The sequence below is a fragment of the Artibeus jamaicensis genome, unplaced genomic scaffold (assembly GCF_021234435.1).
Source record: "Artibeus jamaicensis isolate MK-2021 breed Jamaican fruit bat unplaced genomic scaffold, CSHL_Jam_final contig_1998, whole genome shotgun sequence".
Classification (NCBI taxonomy): Eukaryota; Metazoa; Chordata; class Mammalia; order Chiroptera; family Phyllostomidae; genus Artibeus; species Artibeus jamaicensis.
In genome coordinates this window covers 7931261-7949415 of record NW_026521407.1, presented here as the reverse complement: position 1 = coordinate 7949415, position 18155 = coordinate 7931261, and the positions used below count along the sequence as shown (strand labels likewise).

General features: G+C 40.5%; 1 protein-coding gene across 1 annotated transcript in view; it reads right to left on the bottom strand.

The window, feature by feature from the left end:
• The window catches only part of ANKFN1 (ankyrin repeat and fibronectin type III domain containing 1), a 129582-nt gene that overhangs the window by 1668 nt on the left and 109759 nt on the right, over positions 1–18155 (bottom strand). The window contains exons 15-16 of the mRNA XM_037163740.2: positions 16986–17152; positions 9949–10162 (exon numbers count right to left, since the gene is read on the bottom strand). Coding sequence (XP_037019635.2) covers positions 9949–10162; positions 16986–17152 — 381 coding nt within the window. The remainder of the gene's footprint in view (positions 1–9948; positions 10163–16985; positions 17153–18155) is intronic.

Genomic DNA, 18155 nt, shown 5'->3' with positions numbered 1-18155 from the left:
TCTTAAAATCCTTCGAATTTCCCACAGAACTCAGCCGATCGTAGGAACTTGATAAATACATACTAATTGTGAAAACATGCAAGTGCTCTTTAAAAAGTAGAAATCTCTATAATCTGCAAATCTGAGATAATCCCAATAAAAATTTTCCATAAAATTTAAAAGTGAAATTTAGTAAACTGATTTTTAAAATTTATCTGGAAGAGAAAATTTGTGAGAGTAACCAAAGTTTTTTTTTACTTTTATTTTTATTTTAGACACAACAGGGAGGGGCCTGAATTACCAGATTTCAAAACATACTATAGACTAAAGTATGTTAGTCTATACTAGCATAGACTAAAACTTTGTACTGTTGGATCTGTGGAATAGAAAAATAAAACCCAGAAACAGTCTTAATTCTTTGTGATAATTTAAAATATGGTAAAACATTTTATGAACACTGGTTCATAAAATACACTATCATCTCTTAATTATTTCCCCCTCCATTCATTAATCTGTAGTCTCTGTCTATATTAGTTTATTTCTTCATCTGCTTTCAAAAAGTGATTTGGAGCAGCTTTTAATAATACACGTGGAGATGATGATGAGGATCAGAAACCAGAGAGGAAGAGGAAATGGAGCAAGTAGTCCTGTTCAACTATCACATGGGAACAAGAATAGAATTTTTGGGAATTGAGGCTACAAAAGTAAGATACCAGCCATTGTACTCTTGGAAATTTATCCTAGAAAAATCAAGACTAATTTTTATGGGGGCACTCATACATGAATGTTCAAAGAATTTTTTATTCATGTTAACCCCAAGCTGGGAACTACCCAAATGTCCTTCAGTGGATGAGTGATTAAATAAACTGTGGTATTGTACATTACACTATGTTATACTGCTCACTAATAAGAGTAAAAAATTCCATTTATGTAACATTTATTAAATAATTGTAGAGATGAAGAACAGATTAGTAGTAGCCAGGGGAAGGATTGGGGAGATGGATAAGACTATGAAAGGGTAACGGTTTAGTGTTGATGGCACAGTTGAATATTTGATTACGGTAGTGATTGCCACAGGCCATACATACACAGTTGCCTAGAACTATACAAGCAAGCCCATGTGCATGCACACACATGCACATTCATGTACACGCACGTGTGTATGTATACCTGGTGAAATCTGGATAAGCTCTATGGGTTTTACCAGCTTGGATTTGACATTATGTAAGAGCTGTGTCAAGACGTGAACATTGGGGAGGAGCAGGGAGGGGGAAAGGTATGTGGGAATTCTTGTGTATTTCAGAATAAATGGCAAGCTTACTGTTTCTATAATTATTTCAAAATAAATGGTTAAAGGAGTGAATTTAATTTTTTTAAAGGTTGGGTGGAGCCATAGGAGAGTAGTGAATACCTAGATAAGGAGTTTGTACCTAATTTTGTACTCAGTGAAAGTTATTGAAAAATTTTGAGGAAGTAATTGCCAAGATGAGCCGTGATTTAGGATAATTATGTATCATGTAGGATGTAAGATGAACTGGGTAAGGAGGAAACAGACAGCAGGGAGGCCAGCTCAGAGGCTGTGGTCCCGGCTACTTTCCTGTTAAATATCTTTCTCAGGTTGTGGGGCTGAGCAAGAGCAGAGGTTATGTGGAGGAAAATAGAAGTCCAGGAAAGTCATTCATTCAAAGCTGTGTACTGAGCACCTATTTTGAGCTAGACAGACATGGTCTCTGCTTTCAAGCAGCTCATAAAGGATTAGACAACAAATAAGCCAGAAAATACATAAGATTACTTTTAGATTGTGCAAAGTTCTGTGACAAAGATGAAGTTGGGTTTCTAGCAAAGGGACTTGGGAGGAAGGTTCTTTTGAGAAGGTAGCCAGGTGAGGAATCTGTGTAGAAAATGGAGTCTAGGTGAGATCTCAATGATTAGAAGGAACTGCTATGTGAAAGTTCTAGGGAAGAGTGTTCTAGACTACTTGGAGGAACAAGTGCAAAGAAAGGTCCTGAAATGATGGGTAGGTTTCAAAACTCAGTGGCTGAAAGACAGGAGCAATATTAGACCAGGGGAGTTAAATTGTAGCAGGTTTGGGCAGTGGACGAGATGGTAAGTTTACTTTGGGACAGTAAACCCCCTGAGCTTGAGGGGTTAGCCAAAACATCCTGGAGGAGATGGAAAGGGAGCCCGGTGGGGGAGGGTGTTGCCAGGTTGAGGGAGGATGTTTGTGGGCAGAGAAGGAACAGTTGGAGACCAAACTGTTGAAGCTGTAAGAATTGTAGGTTGATGGATAACTGGGAGGGATGATCACTTGCGAGCACCAGTGCTGGCCCTGGTCTTTAGTGATGAAGGTGGAAGGACATGTGGTTAGGGAAGAAGACAAATATAAAGAGGTTTTTAACTTACTGGTAGGTAGAGAATGTGATGAAGGCTTGAGCTGAAGGACTTAGATATTCTCAAAACAAAACTAGACATTATTATTAGTGGAAGACATGGGTACTTCAGGTGATGGGCTCAGAACTGTCCGTTGTTTTGGTAACAGCAGGGATAGGAGCCATGGGATGATGAGGAAGAGAGGGTGACTGGAAATTTGAAACTGGGATGGAAATAAGATTTCACACAAAGAACTGGTAATTAACTTTAGTTGAACTTCTTTGTTTATCTGCACGATGTATATTCAGTGGTCCACATGTATTCTTTTGTGTCCATGTTCTAGGTGTTTTATTTGATGCTTACAACAATTCTTATTTTGCAGATAAGAATACTGAAGCTTAGGCTTATTAAAATTTCCAACTCATATAGTTGGTTAAATGGCAAAATAGGAACACACCTGCAGATTGTCTCACTCCATGGAGCTGCTATTCTGCCACGCTGCTGTACTCCTCCATGTATGTTGCATACAGCTCCATGGGGCTGCTGTACTCCTCCATGTATGCTGCATACAGCTCCATGGGGCTGCTGTACTCCTCCATGTATGCTGCATACAGCTCCATGGGGCTGCTGTACTCCTCCATGTATGCTGCATACAGCTCCATGGGGCTGCTGTACTCCTCCATGTATGCTGCATACAGCTCCATGGGGCTGCTGTATTGCCACACTCCTTAGCATTTCCATGGCTTTCCATGGAATCTTCCTTAGGGCTGGCACCTGGTTCATCTAATCCACTTTGTTCAGTACTCACACAAAGTTATGTTAATTAAGTTTTCAGTAAGGGCTTCTTGACATTGCTGCTGCTAGAGAATCATGTTAGGTCTTGTCTTAGTTTCCTGGGGCTGCTGTAACAAATTATCACACACTGGGTGGCTTAAAACAATAGAAATTGATTCTTTCCCAGCTCTGGAGGCCAGAAGGCTGAAGTCCAGGCGTCAGTAGGGCTGCACCTTGGAGGCTGAAGGGGAGAATACTTCCTCGCCTCTTTCAGCTTCTGGTGGCATTCCTTGTGGCTGCACCATTTCAGTCTCCACTTCTGTCTTCATGTGGACTCTTCTGTTTCTTGTAAGGACATTTGTCATTGGATTTAGGGTCCACCTAGATAATCAGGATGATCTCATCTCAAGATCCTTGATTATATCTTCAAAGACCCTTTTTTCCAAATAAGGTTATGTCACAGGTTCTAAGGATTAGGATAGGAACATAGGTTTTTCATTCATCCCACTAGAAGTTTGATAAGGAAAATCACTGTAACTAGAAGCAACTGCTGAGGAGTTTGTGACACTTCTTTCCTGTTTCCAGCCCATAGTCAGATCAAGGGCTATGAAAGAGCAGTTTGCACTTTTACCTCTCAGCACACAAACAGTGACCATTTGTTGTTTGCAGGAGACTAAGGAGGAAAGGCAGATGTGCTTTAAAGGGCCATCATTTCTTATACTTCAATGGATCATCATATTTTAAAACTTGGTCTCTCAGGATGAGCCAGTGCTGATTTTCCCAGGTCTAGTTAGTTGCTCAGTTCTCTTGCTTTATAGCATTTTATCTCTGTTATGGCACTTACTAAGGTTTATTATAAATTATTCATTTGCGTGTTTATCTACCTCAGCGGATTATGAACTGTAGAGAGCATGCATCATGACTTATTCATCTCTGATTGGTAAATGTTGAAGTCAGTCATTGAAGGAATAGACTAAAGAAGGAATTAAGCAAAGGGACATGCAGGATCTTCTGTATTTCTCAGATCATCTAGTCTGAAGTTGGACATATGAGCAGACTGTGAGGAACTCCTAACTAGACTGTGACTGAATCATCATTGTATTATTAGCCTCTTGTGCTGTATCTGATACATACAAAGCTCTCAGAAAGATATGTTGAGTTGAATTGAAACTGAAACAAATATTGAAGTCTGGGAGTGTAAAGTGGTAAAATTTGAGTGCCTCTTAAAAAACAATACTGAAAGCAGCCTGATCTAATTTACTAATTTGGGTGAAAACGTCACCCAAATCATTTTGCTTTATATTTGACTTGGTGAGTCAGCCCAGTTATAGCAGAAACAACAATCATCTTAAAATTAGATAAACCTGGGCCAAAGTCCTGTCTTATTCCTTGCTGTGTGTATGACCTAGAGAGCAAATCAGGTAGATCTTCTGAGCCTTTCTTCATCTGTAGCATGTGGAGAATTATATTGTCTATTTTCATAGATGCTATGAGGTTTAAATTAGTTTGTTAAAAATGCTTTAAATGCCTTACAAACAGAAGGTGTCAGTATTATTGAGATCCTTTTCAACCTTAGAGAATAACTAGAAAGCATATCAAGAGGCAACATTAAAATACAAACCAGTAATCAGATAAACTTCCATATTTTGCTGTGAGGATGCTGTTAATAATAAGAATGAACAACAGTCTCTTTATGGTGTTTTGTGTTGGCGATGATCTACTCCAGTATTGTATTTCTCAGCTTAGATTTAGCAGTGACTTAGCGAATGATGTAAGTCCTTTAGTGTAGCTCCAAGGAGCAAGGGAGATAGGAGATAAATCAAAAGAAGAGCAAGCTGTGACTGTCGTAACCCAGGAAGGAGAAAAGGGCTTGGGTATGGAGTGATAAATACTATCTTACAGGTTCGTGAACTCACACATTGCTTTAGTGGGAATCTAAATATTTGACTTCCATGGTGGTTGTATAGTTTATTATATGACTTAGTGGAAGCTATTGCTTAGAGTAGGATACCCCTTCCAGAACAACCTGGGAAAACCTCCAGGATGCCAGCCAGGGCACCGAGGAGAGTTTCCAGGGACTTAGGCCACTGCCACTCCCTCCCTTCCTGGAAAAGCGTGCAAAGTGCAGCTTCCATCCCCAGATCCAGCCATATGCTCCATTAAGCATCGGAGGCGCCTTGCCCAGTTGTTATTTAGTAAACCTGGTTGTGCTCCTTGATTTCTCTTAGAGGGCCCACTGGGCAGGCCGGCACTGGTAGAACCTTGGTTTCCCTCCGACTGACCCGGGAGCTGTTTGATGAGAGTCCTGCCCATAGCATTCGTGCTGGCTTAGGAAGCTTGGCTTTTTTGTCGTTGTAATGGGTGTTGCAACTCCTGGTTTCTGTGGATTTGGCCAACAACAGCAGAATCGAGTTGATGTGGATTTTGAGGGTGTTATGGAGAGATGACATTGCAGAAAAGAAAAACCGATTTAAAAGCAATTGCTTTTCTCTTAAAAGCAGGGGGCATGGCAAGATAAAAAGAAAGGAATAATAAGCAATTATTTGTTCAAAAATACATCTTCACATCTTTAATGTATCTCTGTCTACATTTGTATTTCTTTTTGTACTTCATTGAGTCTGTTTCCACTGTTTAAGTAGAATTTAAATAATTTATACATAAAGGATTTTAATAAATCTCTCATCAGACCTGTGGTAGAACTCAGGGGTTTGTTCACTTTCTGATTTCCCAAGAGGAATAACATCTTCAGATTTCTGTTGAATTTTTTTAAGCTGTTTAGTTTATGCCATAGTGTTCTTAACATCATCTGAGAGAAGGTTTCCCAGGAAGATTTACATTTGGAGGCTCAGGATAATCTTCATATGCATCTGAAGGAAACAACGCCCCTTCCCCTCTGCTGCCTCACCCACGTGTTACTAGGAGAAATAGAAGTATCAGAAAAAAAATTACTGCTGCCTGGGGCCGCCGCGCCCACAGGAAGGGAGTGGGAAAGGGAATACCCATGTGATGGACTGAATTGTTCTGCCCCCTGTCTTGAGCTGCCTTTTCTGGGAGCCAACTTCTTCCCTGGGGTCCTTGGGAGATGCTTAATATTAACTGACTCAGAGGAGTTCTGCTTCATGTTTGAAAACCACGACAAAATGGGAAGTAAGTTAGAGTTCCACTCCCCTCAACACACACTAACAAACCCAACAAACCAACCCAAACTCAACAGCCTTCAAGCTGTATCTTGGGCTGGCACCAGAGGCTAGGCTTGTGACCGGCTCTGTAGTTCCAGCAGGTTCGTCAGAAGTTAGGCGACCCCTTCCCACCCAGAGCGGGATTGTGTTGCAGACTTTGCCCTTTGAACAACCCAGTGGGGATGTTCCTCTAAATTGGATTTTCTGCTTTGTAAATGGTTTCCAAACAATTAAAAGTTGTCACACTAGTGGAGATGACAGAGTATACAGCAGGAGATTTCATCGCTCTGAAATGCTTTTGTTTTTGTGAGGGGATAGGAGGCTAAATGTTTCTCTAAGCAGTCAACAGCTTCCTTGTTGGGGGTTCCAGTTGTCATTTGCTGCCCTCCACATCTTTGTTTTTCACAGCCCACAGAGAAATAAGTGGACCCCAGAGAGAGAGTTGTATTTTAAGAAACAGAACAACGATCGCTCATATTCTAAGTTAATAATAAAATCTGAATGTAATTGGCCAGATCCTTCCAGTAGGGAGTGTGTGTAACCCATCATCTGGCCAACGTGAGAGTCTGGCCCTTCAGCGCATAGGCATAGAAGAGGCCCGCTCATACTGCCGGGGGAACCACTGAAGGGCTGTGCAGGTGGAAGTAGGAGTGAAGAGTTATCTGTAGAATTATGTGAACTGTGGAATGGCAGAGGGCATATCTATCCTGACTTAAAAAATGCCTTTTCAACCTTCTACCTCTCTAGCCACTGCCCCCTTCCCTCTTCTCTTTCACAGACAAGGTTTTGAAAAGAGTGTACCCTTACCGGCCCCACTCCTTTACCTCCCCCTCACTCCCTGATCTACTTCTGTTTAGTTTCTATCTCCTTCCCTTTACAGACTACTGCCATGAAGACTACCGTTGGCCACCTTGTTCAAAACAAAACAGGAGAAGGTTTTTAGTTTTGTTTAACCTCTGACTGTCGTTTGACATGCTTTACTTTCTATGACACTGTTCTCTCTTTCTTTAATCATCTTCCTCTGGTGGTTCCTTCTTAGTCTGAGATGTCTTGCTGTTCCTTCCATAGTTTCCTCTTCTTACTACACCTACTTCCTCTAGGGAATCCCCAGCATTTTTGTAGCTACATTGTTTATATGTCAATGATTCTTAAATCCACATTAGTCCTACTCTAGACTCCCTATATCCTGTTTTTTCCTGAATGTTTCTCTTTATGTGGAATGTCCCAAAACTAACTCAAATTCAGCATGCCCAGCCACCTAAGCTTGTTTCTCCTTTTTTTTAAAAAATAAATTGAATTATGATATCCTGAGGCAGTCATGCCAGAAAACTTGGTATCCCCTTTGTTAATAGCTTCCTTATTGATCTCCCTGCTTCCAGTAGTGTTCCCCTGTACATGTAATAGCCAGATTTGATTTTGAAGAGTAATTTCAATCATATCAATCCCTGCTGAAGAGTTTCCAATGACTTTTCATCATAAGTAGAGTAAAATCCGAACCTTGTACTATGGCCCTCCCTGATTTGGTCCCTGCCCTTCTGTCGACCCCCTCTCTCACCCCTACTCCTTTGTTTACTCTGCTCCAATGACTTTGGCTGTCTTTCCATCCCTCACCCACCTCAGAGCCCTTTGCTGTTTTGTTGCCTACAATATTCCAGCTCCAGATCTTTGCCTTATTGGCTCCCTTTTCTGTGCTTGGTTTGAAGGTGACCTTCACAGATAGGACTCCGCTGATCATCCCAGTGAATTCAACACCCTCCTTGGCCACTCTGGTTGCTATTTTGTATTATACATTGGTATTTTCAGTATCTGAAATTATCTTGTTTATGTTTTCATTATTGTCACTGTATTTATAATGTAAGCTCTATGGGAACAGAGACTTTGCTTTGTTTATTACTATATCCCTGTTACCTCAAAGAGTGCCTGGAACATGGTGGGTAACCAAAAAATTTTTTTTTTAAGTGGGGGAAAAAAAAGAACAATGTACTTGGATCCTGAGATCAGCCAGATTGCTTGCAGTTCTCTGAATTACAACATAGTTGCACATTCTGCTTCCTCTGCCAATAGTGCCCTCCTCTTTTCTCTTTTTTGGTTCAAGTCTTGCTTATCCTTCAGTACTTGACTTTGTCAGCTCCCTCAGGAAGCTCTCTGTGATCTTACGAGTTTGACACCTCCAGCAGACTTCATAGCACTCTGTACATACCCTTTTCAGAGTACGTATGCAATTATCTTGAAATTTTTTGTTAATGCATTAGACTAACTTCTGCCAGGGATGGTGTTTTAGCCCAGTAGGAATTTATAAAAACACACTTGAAAAACTCTACTGAAAGGATTCTTTTGTTGCATTATTTGGTAAATCATAGAATCCTTTGGTAATGTAAATTGGCTCTCTCTCAAGTTCTTCCACTTGCTCAGTGTTGCATTTTAGACATTGGGGTTTTTTAAAACATGGGAGCATACACAAACTTATTTATAGAAAAGACTCATATCCCCAGTGAAGTTTTCTATAAGGAATAATAACATTAAATATGATACTTACACTTTATTTTCTGTTATACACCATGCTTCTCTGATATAGATTGCCTTATTCACAAGTAGCTTTTCAGGCACAAATATTATTCTCATTTTATATATGTGAAAATTGAGACTCATATATAGTAATCTGTTCAAGCTCATATAGCTAGTAAAATAAAGCTGGGATTTGAATTCAGGTCTCTGGTTTCAGAGCCTAAGCTCTTTCTGCTACACCATGCTGCCCCCTATGGGACAAGCCCACATTTCAGTACTGTTTATTAAAAATGCCAATTATTGTAGAGCTTACAAAATTGGAACTCATAAGCCTATAGCAGCGATTTTCAACTGGTAATAGGTATTGTAGGTTTAAAAAATTTTGTGGCACACTGGTTGAACATTGCTGAGCTGTAGAATCAAGAAGGATGCTTTGAGTGTCATTATTTTAATTGAGTAGAAAAATGACACTAGTCCCAGCATGTCTTAGGCAAGAACATTATATTGACTTTGACTAGTATGCTTTCCCTCTGTTTATAAGCATAAAGGTGTTTTGTTGAAATTTGTGTTAACCAAGCTGCGTTCTTTGCAGTTTGCACTTGCCATGTAAATTCAAACTTGATTCCCAAGAATGGAGGTGACTTGCTGGATATCTCCTCCTGCTTGTCTGTAGTTGTTCCCTGCTTGTTGTATCTGTGATGATACCAGCTTACTTGTTTGGTCTTAGGCTCCAGACTCTAGTTTATCCAAGGTTCCTCCCTTTTCCACCTCCCATCCTAGGACACTGGTGCCGTGGGAGTGGGAAGTTTGCCCTGAACTCTTACTCAGGTGGGATATGCTTCCTGACTCATTCCTGTCAGCCTCATCCCTGCTCTGTGTCCTTTTGTATCTTGGAAGCTTGGGATAGAATGGGACTGAATCTTTTCTGCCCCTAAATGGAGTTGACCTTAGGTTACTGCCTTGGTCTCCTGCCCCTCCACAGCTCCAGTTTTATTCTCTCTGTGCATTGAGACTGTTACCACTGAGCAGTGTTTCCTACTGCATTTTGGGACCAGTGCCTCAACACAAAAGAACATCATCAGTGGACATAAGACCAAGAACCTGGTGATTGAAATGTATCACTTTACATTGTATTGCTTACCAGTCACTGCCTTTCTCCTGTGCATCTCTGGGGATGGGGATGGTGATGGAAGACAGTCTATATGTGATGATGTTGAGCTGATCTTCTTCAGGGTCTGCTCGTCTGAGGCATCTATCAGCTTAGTGATGGGTAAGCCAGAAATCGGTTGTTTGTATCTTGCATATTGTAGAGCATCCATGATCCATCTCATTTCACGCCAGACTTCATCTATTTGCTTTGAAATAAAATGATAAAAGACATTAAGTCATTAAACCAATGTTAAAAATGAGTAAGTTTTCCTGACAGTCCAGGATGATTGATATTCCAGTGTTGGTTTTGAGCAAGAGTAAAATATTTTTCACATAGGTTTAAGTCAGAAAATATATCTCCTTTATAATTACTTGTGTGTTGCGTACCTGAGAGGCTATATCACTTAGTGCAATTGCAGAAGTCCTGGATTCTGGCTGGGACCCACCACTTACTAGTTCTGTAGTAACCTTTGGCAAGTCACTTGATCTCTTTGAGCCTTTGTTGCTTTATTTGTGAAATGTGGCTAAAACATGTCCCCTTTTGTACCTTACAAGACCACTGTGATGATAGGGTGAGATGATGGATTTGAAAGTTCTTATAAAAACTACAGGGCACATTTCTCACACACATGAAGTGTTATTCATTCTCAGCATATAATGAAATATGCCTCATTAGGATATTATGGGAAAAGCATATGATAATGTCTGAATTTCAGAAAATGTACTTGATGAAAAAATGTAGTTTTAGTTCTATGTGAACTAGAAGAACAAAGACTGGAATATTTTGCTAAGCAGAGGTTCTTGGACCTATTTTAATAGGAAATAAATAACTTGATATATTAAACTTGTTATTTTCTCAGAAGTAAAACAAATTCTTGTAAAATACAAACTAAAGAGTTTATTCTTGAGTAATTTAAATGTCCTTACATTTTTAAGGTAGCCCATTTTAGACTTGTACCATTTTGATTTCTGGGTTACCGAGGTGATTTTAACATTTTCATTATGAAGTATGATAGTCATTTCTCTAAAACCTATTAATGTAAAAGTCACTCATATTTTTGTGTGTGCCTCTGTAGGTGATGGGTATTCTCCCAGATCTTAATAGACAGTGGCTATGAACTTTCTGGTCATTCTGAGTTTCCCCAAGGAGGGGCTGCTAGTAACTAATTTTTCGTGGGACCCTGGAGCTGGTGATAGGCCTTGTATTTAATTTCATTGGGTGCCTTGGACGAGCCACTCACTTCTTAAGGTGTGTACTTTATTGTCAAAAGAGGAGGTTGGAGTAGATGATGTCTCAGGTCTCTTCAATTCTGATGCTTTGTGATTTATTTTTGAAGAACATTTGGAAAGTTGTTGTTACTCAGCTTTCAGGTAGAAGGTGCTCATTGTATGAATATTGCAAGGTCAAGATCCCTCTGACTGTAGAAGCTTGAAAGATAAGGGAGTATCCAGTGTTCTATTTTATTTTCAAATTTTCTTGTAAGGGTTTTAATCTATACTTAAAGAATACACTTTAAAGACTATCTACAAACCTGGTGCTCCCAGTAGAGTAGTCTGAAACTGATAGTCAGCCACATTCAGAGTGACAGGCAAGCTGGAGTGAACTAGTGAATGGCTTTGCATGGCTGATAGCCATTTTCCCTTGCTTTCTAGTTCTGTCCTGTTCTGCAGTGACAGGACTTGGCAGAGCATTCAGGGATGGTAATGAAAGCGTAAGTTCGAGGTTCATGCAAACTTACTGTTAGGCAGTGAGTTGGGCAAGAAGCTCCACTGTGGGCAGGCCCATGAGGAGGCACTGAGCATTGTAAAGGGAGAAATCTGAATGAAGTTCAGCTGAAGTGGGAATCCCAGGCAAGACTCAGACCACTGTTCTCGATGGGATTGTTGCTTTCTCATCTGGCTTTCATTGATTCTACATTATGTAACACACTCTTGTCTCAGTGTTTTGTTGACGGCACTGTGTGACTGTGGATATCTTTTCGGAGGCCTGCCAAGGCAGGGACTGTGATATTGTATCTTTCACTCTTGGCTGTGCAGAGTAAAGTAGGTACTCAGTAAATGATTGCTCAATGAGTAAATGGATGAATGAATGAATGCATGAAATTAGTGGTTACCGAAAGATCTCTACCCTCAAAAGGAGTTGCTATGAGGATTAAGTAAGATAGTGTAGATGAGTATGCTTTATAAACTGTACATTGTTATAAAATTGTCAGTTGTTGCAATGACAGTCATAATTATTGTGGGCTGAATGTGGCCTTCTAAAAAATATGGGGGGGGGACCCAAAAAACCCTGGAATTATCTTCTGGAATATAGCCTTGTAGTATAGGCTTTCCCTACTAGGTGAGTGTTCTAGGAATCCATCTGTATCAGTGTACACTAGCTGGCGTTGTTGTGAGAGGCTGCATTTGGCTTTGGTGAATTTTCTTTAATGTGTTTGCACATTTCATGATGGGTGATTTACGAGCACACCTGTCCACACCGCTCTGTGTGTTCAGCAGTTTTTGACCAACATGGCATGACCCCTGTGCCTCACCCTCCCTATTCACCCAATCTCACCCCAAGTGACTTTTTTTTTGTTTCCCTGAATGAAAAAAAGTTGTCAAAGGGAAATGTATTGCTGATGTGGAAGAGGTGAAACAAAAAATGGCAGAAGCATTAAAAGATATCAAAATCAACAACTTCAAAAACTGTTTTGAGCAGTGGAAATAATGTCTTGATAGGTGTATTGCATCAAATGAAGAGTACTTTGAAGGTGCCTGTAGCTTAACCATGTAAGAATAAATACACAGTTTTTAAATAAATAAATTCTGTTTTTTTTGCCCCCTCCACTCCCTTATGTCCATATCCTAATCCCTGGAATTTGTGAATGTAACATTATATGCTAAAAGAGTAAATATCACCTTATATAGCAAAAGATGTGATTGAGTTACGGATTTTGAGAGGAGGAGTTTGTTGTGGATTATCTGGGCGAGTCCTAATTCTAATGATAAATGTCCTCACAAAGACATTCTCCTAAGAGTGAGGCAGAGGGAGATTTGGAGGCAGGAGAGGTGGAGGCATTGTGACCGAGGAAGCAGAGGTTGAATGAAGTGTGATGCGGCCACAAGTGAAGAAGCTGGAAGAAGCAGAGCGCAGATTCTCCTCTAGAGCCTCCAGAGGGAGTGCGGTCCTGCTGGCACCTTGATTTCAGGTTTCTGGCCTTCCGAACAGGGACAATGAATTTCTGTTGTTGTAAGCCACACAGTTTGTGGGAATTTATTACAGCAGCCACAGGAAACTAAGACAATTATTAATGGTAACTCTTTGTTCTCTTTGGATAAAACTGTTTCAGCCTTATAGCTGTGGATGAATAGTGAGGTTTAGTAGAGAAAATGTTTAAAATCATGTATAGAAACAATGTTTACTTCTTAATTTTTCAGTAATGAAGTGAATAGGTATTAACTGGAGAAAAATTAAAAGCATAGGTAGAGAGAAGCCTGTGGACTGAGTTTAATGGATTTAGCTAAGTAGCTCTAAAAGAAATACAATTTTCACCCATTTTACCTTATACTGTTGATCTAAAAATAACTGACAACATAATCCCCCTGATTTTAAGGTCCAAATTCAGCTTCTAAAGACTTGCTGACACGTTTTTAAAAAGAAAGACCATGAACTCCTAGGTCTGTTGGTTAAAAGTTCTGCATCCATTTCTCACCCTGGCCTTTAAAAATTTTGGTTTTCATCCCATAAATTACACTCCTTTCTCTGTACTCAGGCAAGATAATATTTTTATTAAAATGTAAAGGTGATTGGTTTTCTCAGAGCACAGTTACAAGGTGCTTGAGGGGATGATAGATTGGCTATATTTAATGAGCTGTGTTTCTATTACAGCTTAGGAGCATTTGAAGCATTACAGTATATAAATTATAGCCTAATTGCCCTTTAGGCTTTAGCAGCTCAAAATACGGCGCGCTCCAAGTCTCTGCTCTTTGACATTTCTGCTGTGTGTGCTGTCTATAAAGCCTGTATACCTTATCTATGATTTTCTACACCTCTCCTGGCCCACCCTCCCCCTTTCTGGCTGCACTTCTTGGCTTCTTTCCTCACTGTATTTACACAGACTCCCTTGCTCTTTACAATGTTTGGTTTGTGTAGTAACTTCAACACTGTCTTAGATCTGGAATCATACAAATGCTCTCGCGGCTGGCGGTTGCCTCTGCAGGTTATGGTGTGTGGTGGGCTGAGCTGTGAATGCCAGTGGGTGAGTGGCTACAGCTGGTTTTCATTCTGAGCAAGAGATTGAGAAGCCCCTAATAGATAAGGGGATAGGTGCTATCACATTGTGTTCAATCAGTGACGTTATCCATGTTGTGTGGAACAGGGCATTACACTGAAGTCTATGGGTGCAGAGAGGTGGTCTGGTTTTATCCTGGCCAAGAAGTTATTTTTTTGGAACCCTTTGGGAATTGGCTTTTTTCCAAGTCTATGTGTACCTGGCTAGGTGGAAGGAGAGTATGTAGAGGGGTTCTCCAGTTACCTGCCTTGGGAGACCAGAGTAGGTTACAACTTGGAGGAATTCCTGGCCTGGCCCACCTAATGGTGTGGTGCAGGGAAAGAGGAAAGGCAGTGGAGCTCTAGGCTGGGTGAAAAAGAAGGGAGCAAGGGAGTATGGGTGCAGCCTGGCACCCCTGGAGGGGTTGAGACTGACGGACTGGAGCACTCAGCCTTCTTGTTGGATGAGCGTATTGGATTCAGGGAGGCTTAAGTGGAATAAAGCAGAAATGAAACCTGAAGCATGGTTAAAAACATGCTTCTCTAAAAATATTTACGGTTGTTAAAAAAGTCATAAAGTGTTAGAGTCTTTGAGACCCTTAGGAGTCATCTAGTCCAATCCTTTCATTTTGCATATTGAGGAAATTGAGGCCCCTGGAGACCAAATGTATTGTTCAGTACTCCGAGGTTTGTTAGTAGAAGGTTCTGGCCTAAAAATGTAAGCTAATTGTCTTCTGGTCATTATTCTTCTTAATATGCTCCACTGTCCCATATACTGGGTTCAGAAGATAAGACAGTCTTTCATATTCTCCTTATGCCTCAATTCTTTTTTTCCCCACCCTTCACCCCTATCTGTGTTTCTGGAAATAAAATAAATGATGTAAATGTTTTGAATTTTTAAATGCTACATTCTCAGGTCAAGAGAGCAGTAACTTTCTAAAAGGTTTGTTTCTTTAGTTTGAAAATCATGTAAGATATCTCATTCACAGTGTAAGAGGAGGAGGATGGGATTTGTCTGCTCACCCTTTGCAATTGTATTACAGCATCTTCTTCCTGAGGACTTAGTAAATTTCAAGTCTTGCATTTTCATGTTTCAAAGCATTTTCCCTTCTTGGTAATGAATGAATGAATGCATGATTATGCAATTTATTACATACTTATGTGCAGATATTTTGCTGAGTGCTTTACATGCATTACGTCATTGAATTCTCGCAGTAACACTGGGAGCTAGCACCACTGTCATCATTCCTATTTTACAGATGAGGAGGTTGGGAGTTAGAGAAATTTATTTTTCCTGTTCATTGCATTTTCTCATGTTAAGTCATCATTACTTCTCACCACATACAATAGCTTTGTATGTGGTTTCCCTGCATTTAGCCTTCTTCTCCTTAAATCTCGGGTTAATATGCAAGTTATATAGTAAGCATGGCCATTGAGAAAGAGTCCTTACTATAAATAAGCAGTATGGCCATACTGGTGCTTGCGGGAAGACTATCCTGCCCTCTTTGAATCTGTCATAAACGGCCATGAGAACCTAAAATTCACCATTTCCAAGACTTTGGCCAGGGCCCTGCTGTCCACAGAAGAAGGTGCAGATCTCTTACCCTGGCCTTCAGTGAAACCCCTGTCATCTGTCCTCTTGCTGCTTTCCTTTTTCTCGCTTCTTGCTGCTGCCCTTCACTCAATTTCTGCCCCAACCAATCTTGACTACTCATTATTCCCCCACTGCTGTTTTTCCGCTGTTCCTGCCTTGTCTGTTCACACTTTTTCTTTGGATTCCCTGCAGTCTGTTTCTCCAGACAAGCATTTGTCTCTCTCGGCCCCACTCAGATCTCAGGCGTCAGTTATTTTTCTTATGACAACATTTCTCATACCCACAAATGTAAGTTCATTTTTACTTCTTTGTGTTGTGATTTTCCTTTTAGCACCTAACTCATTTTACAAATTGTATTTATACACATTTCTTGTTTCCCCTAATAAATTTTTAAATCTTTAGGGTTAGGGACCATGTCTAGTACAATGTTGAATCTCCCTTACAGTGCCTGACATCTGGGTGTTCAATAAATATTTATCAAATTGAACTGAATGTATATCATAGTGATATTTATCACAGGGCTATTGCTATTACTCATCTTGTGACTGGGCGACTACAGGCAGAAAGACCCTGAGACTTGTCCAAGGGATTTAGAGGCAACGTCAGACAGAGCCACGTTCTCTTGATGCCTAGTCAGTACCCTGCCACAAGACCCCGAGGTGGTCACTGTAAGACCTTTCCAGACAAGACCATGGGCAGGGAACACGTTTTTCTGGCCTTGCAGCTATACATTAAAGTGTCATCTTTGCCAGAAAGAAGTTCAAAGCATGAACAATCTTAAATCCACCTTGATTTGGGTTAACACAAACTAGTGGATTATTTTCTTCCCTTTTCCTCTGGGGTTATGAGTTAATTAATATAGTGTTTCTGTTGGATTTGTCAGTGGTAAGAATAATGCCAGGTAAGAATAATGTTCTGATCACTACTCCTTATGGTGGTGATTTTTCTCTCCATATGGGAGACCACTGCTACCTGCCACAGTGGCTGATGTAGCACTTAGTAACAGTGATTTATCTGTAGTTTTTTTCTTAAGCCTTTGTTTAAAAACTCACATTTCCTGGAGTTCTTGCAGGCTGTGGTCTTTAAGTTAGCCCAGATTGCTGTTCTTTCTCATGCTTGTTTCTCACCACTTCCACCCCACCTTTTCTTCCTTCCTTTTACCTTGGAAGAAACGAAATATTACCTGAATGAAATCTAGAACTTGTTGGTGTCTTTGTTTGGCAGCTGCAACCTCGCTGTCTGAGATTGCTTCCCGCAGGGACTGCTGTGTGTTCAGAGAATCCACCTCCACGACAGCAGAAAGGCGGCAATACAGACTGATAAATTTCTCCCTGTAGCTGCAAAAGTGAACTGGAAAATGGACAAGCAAAATAAAACATGTTAAGATCTGGTATCAAAATAGAGAAATTCATACCTCAGAGAAAACAAGTTGAATGAAAACATGATTTATTAATCCTATCAGTGGAAAATATTAAGCCATAAATAAATTATAAATGTGCTCTTAAGGAGCCAGTTGTCTGGCTTTAGTCAGACAGTATTCCCTTTTAAGGTTTACCAAGTCCTGGAAAGGTATGGGGAAGTGGGGTTGGCTCTAGCTGCAGTTTATGATGTTTAGCCCCTAAAGTTGGGGCTGCATATGTGTGTGTGTGTGTGTATACACACACACACACACACACACACACACAAATTTACATATATACATATATATGTATAATTTATATACAGGGAAAATTAGTTTGCTTATCACTTTAAAGAAAGAAAAACCCAAGTAAAAATTTGAAACTTAGTTTTGATTTCCATGTCTGATTTCCAGTATGTATTTTGTGTGCCTCTTTCCAAAGCCAGAAGTCCAGAAGGTACAAGAAATGCTTTTCTCAGGTATCTTTTTGTCTGGTTGGAATACTTCCCTAAGAACCTAGTGTGATGGGTTTTGATCCTCCTCCTCCTGCCTCTCTGCTCTTCAGCCCCTGTGGAAGGATGATAGAGCTGATGCCTTGACAGACTACTTTTGTCTTTAGCAGACTTGGCCTTCTTCCCTCAAAAGATAATAATGGACCAGAGGCCAGGGTCATCAGTCTAATCTTTATCTTCATCGTGGAAGACGGAGAGAGGAGTGTGGGACTCAGCCTGCTACAGACAGCCCGAGTTGGTCAGACTCTCCATACTTCTCTGGCGGGCTGGGATCTCCTACTGCGACTTTAGATTCCAGTGGGGTAAGGAAAGCATCCAGACTCAGACTCCTGTAGTACCAGTGTCTTCCTGGCCAGTGCTGAATTTGGAGACTTACTCTCCAGGAACCTCACTCTGTGCACTTCTGACCCATCCCAGTGCATTCCAGCCTTTGGGAATACAT